This window comes from Coregonus clupeaformis, chromosome 34 (assembly GCF_020615455.1).
Source record: "Coregonus clupeaformis isolate EN_2021a chromosome 34, ASM2061545v1, whole genome shotgun sequence".
Taxonomy (NCBI): Eukaryota; Metazoa; Chordata; class Actinopteri; order Salmoniformes; family Salmonidae; genus Coregonus; species Coregonus clupeaformis.
The window spans coordinates 29,162,674-29,165,891 of record NC_059225.1 but is presented as its reverse complement, the minus strand read 5'-3'; the positions used below and the strand labels follow the sequence as shown (position 1 = coordinate 29,165,891).

The window sequence follows — 3,218 nt, the reverse complement described above, 5'->3', positions numbered from 1 at the left end:
GGCATGTGACCAGAAGGTAAAAGCTGTAACCTTAGCCCAGTCGGACTGGGGTGATGATCTCTCCCTATCTGAACTATGTCACCCCTGCTTATACATAGAGAATATCCAATAACATATCCCCTGGCATTTGGCACAAACAGATGTACAGTATATCCAAATGTATAAACAAACAAGTACATGGTAGTCGAGTTGGCTGGTTAGTAAGCACCTGCATTAGAGATACAAATCCATCTAAATCGTGTCCACGCATTATTACAAAAGAGACATTTTAGAACGTTCAATGATCAACATTTCCTGTATGACCTGGGGTTATCTGATTGGGAGGGTGTGTCCTCTATCTCTGACTCGCATCAGGCCCTTAAATGTTTTACCTCTCTGTTTAATATAGAGGCGAAAGAAACGCACACCTATTTCGGCGAGGTGCTGGCTAACGGAGTAGAACACTTGAAAAAGAAAAGGAGAGCCGCACACTCTAGGAGCTCAGATGCAATAATTGAATAACCTAATAACCAACGTTTCGACAGACAAGCTGTCTTCATCAGGGTATAACGATAAACGCTGCGGGTCACTAGTCTATATAGTGTCAAAGGACACACACACAGGTGTCTGTAATCATGGCCAGGTGTGGCCTGATATCATTGGTTAATTCACAGTTAAACAGAACATACAAAAAACATGAAGGCGGGCACGTGTACAGTAGGCAGGCACGTGTACAGTTGTGTGGTTTTAAAATATGAAGGGGGTCATTCTTCCAATGACATCACTGCTCCACCAAGTCTTTGTTGTAGTTGAGCAGGTCGCATGTCAGGAACAGGTCTGAGCGGCCACTCTCCATCACCACCCTGTCCAGTTGGAGACTGGTGGCCTCGTGGACCTCCACAAGCTCATCCAAGGGCCAGTCCAGCAGCTGGGCACTTGAGGGCATGGGGGGCAGCCCAGGCTGGTAGTCCTCCAGGGGGTTAGGGTACCGCAGCTGCCTGAGGGAGGGCATCCTGACCACCGTCCTCACCAGGTCCAGGAGCCCGGCCACAGAGAGCGGGTTCAAAGCGAGGCCCAGGCTCTTCAGGCCCCGGCAGCAGCTGAGCGATGGAAGCAGCGCCGCCAACAGGCCGTCAGTGATGCCGCAGCCACTCAGGGAGAGGTGCATGAGGCAGCCGGACGCCTGGGAGAGGAGGCGACGCACCGAGGGCAAGGCCGACTCATCCAGCCTGTTCTCACTCAGGTCCAGCTGCTGCAGCGAGGAGGCGTGCGGGCTGCAGGACAGGTAGGAGAGGTCAGCCGGGGTCAGGCTCAGGTAGGGAAGCTCCAGCACCTCCAGCGGCTGGGAGAGAGAGCTGCAGGCCAAAACAGGATGGGGAACAAATACATGAGACAGTTCAAGCTGTTAATGAGAATATGACCACATGCTGGAGACAGTGGACAGCTTGCCCTACCTGAGCAGCATGCGGAGGTGTCCAGGAAGCCGGAGGGCAGTGAGGCTGAGGCGGCGCAGCTGACCGAGCTGCCCCAGCCACTGGGACATGTCCCTTAGCGCCCCCTCCTGGCCAGGCATGTCCCTGCAGATGTCCAGGTTGCAGTAGTGCAGGCACAGCGAGCTCAGCAGGGGGAACATAGAGAGCTGAGGGAGGAGGAGAACTAGACCAGCCACCCCAAGGCAGCTGTAACTGATGTCCACCCCAAGGAGGCCATGACGGGGTAGGAGGTCCAGCAGAGATCCGATGCTGGAGGCTGAGAGCTCCTCCACGCGGACGTACCTGCACTGTAACTTAAGGGGGCCGGTCGTGCCCAGGGCTGCGCCTACACGCTCCCAGGAGCGGGCGTTCACAAGGAGGTCGGCCCTCACACACACCACCACCTCGCTGTCTGCCTCAGATTCTGACCCCCGCTCGCCTGCCAGACCTGCCACACTCTCCTTCCTCCTCTCCATCTCCATCCTTCTCCTCACCCCCTTCACCTGCTCCTCTCCCAGACAGCCAGACGTCTCCGACCCCTCTTTATCTCTTCCCACAGACTCCACAAGCCGCTCGCCTCCTTCACTTTCTTCCTCTATCCCTCGCTTTTCTCCTCTCCTTTTCGCCAGCACTCTCTTCCTTTCCCGTTCCCCCTCTCTCCTGAGGGCCCTATGAGCTCCAGCCCTGGCCTGTACAACCATGGTACAGAGAGCCACGGTCAGGGACCAACCACCCATGGGGTCTCCCACTCCTCCCTCCTCACACTGCAGCCCACATAGGTCTAACACCTGGAGAGCACACCTAGGAATAGACAAGAGGAATAGACAAGTGATTACATGCGCAAAGATTGTCTGGTGCCATTGGATGGCTACCATCTAAGTGTAGCCATCTCTATGACATTGGGAGATTATAGACTGTGAAGTTGTCGATTGAATAGTATTTTGTTCCCATTATTCAAAGCCTAATTACACAAAAACTTGCTGGTTATGTTGTTTCAGAGAAGTAAACTAACAAAGATTGAGTGTGTGTTACCTTTTGTCCGACAATCCTCTGACCACCGCGAGCAGGAGAGCCTGGACACAGAGGCGATTTGGGGGACTTTGTCCCTTCCTCCTTCGGCCGCCAACCCGCAGAGTTCGCTCCGGCCATCGCTGCACCAATTCCCCGACAGCCAGCAGGCGGCAGTTGGTGAAGGCAGCCTCCAGAAGAGGTCTATACAGTTCCCTGGGTACACAATCAAGCCAGCCCAGAGAGGAACTGTGATCACTCACCACCTCCTTGGCACAAAGATTCACCAAGGGAAACACCATCACTTTAATAACCACAAAAAAACGAACGTTCGCTACTTTCCGGAGATAATTCAATGCAATGTTAATATTTCCCAACTTTGCTACTATGCCAGTTACATTTTCTGATGTAGGTAGCCTATAAAGCGAAGGTAGCGAGAAAATCGTTTGACAGCAACCCGAACCTCTGCTGTTGGTCTAAACAAAAAAAAAGACTTTATATGCACAGCAGATATCTAGAAAAACATCCAGAAAGTAGTCAACGATTGCTGGAAATGTCTCAGGTCAAAAAGATAGTGTTGCACATCAAGTTCACAGGATATTGTCAACATAGATGGATCTGCTCCTCCGAATCAATGTTTATTATGTCGACTCGAAGGTTTATTATGGTGCTTGCTTACTGATGACGATGAATATGATGACGTTGTACATATTACCACGCCATGCTTCTATTGCCGCATTCAAAACAACTGGGAACTCG

General features: G+C 52.2%; 1 protein-coding gene across 1 annotated transcript; it reads right to left on the bottom strand.

Annotated features, from left to right (window-relative positions):
- Positions 1 to 522: 522 nt before the first annotated feature.
- On the bottom strand, positions 523 to 2,761 carry LOC121549850 (leucine-rich repeat-containing protein 14-like). Its single transcript, XM_041861783.2, has 4 exons — positions 2,484 to 2,761; positions 2,084 to 2,252; positions 1,434 to 1,855; positions 523 to 1,334 (listed from the first exon to the last, which is right to left on the bottom strand). Exons 1-4 carry the CDS (start codon positions 2,759 to 2,761, stop codon positions 761 to 763), a joined length of 1,443 nt encoding a protein of 480 aa, XP_041717717.2. The 3' UTR covers positions 523 to 760.
- Positions 2,762 to 3,218: the final 457 nt, after the last annotated feature.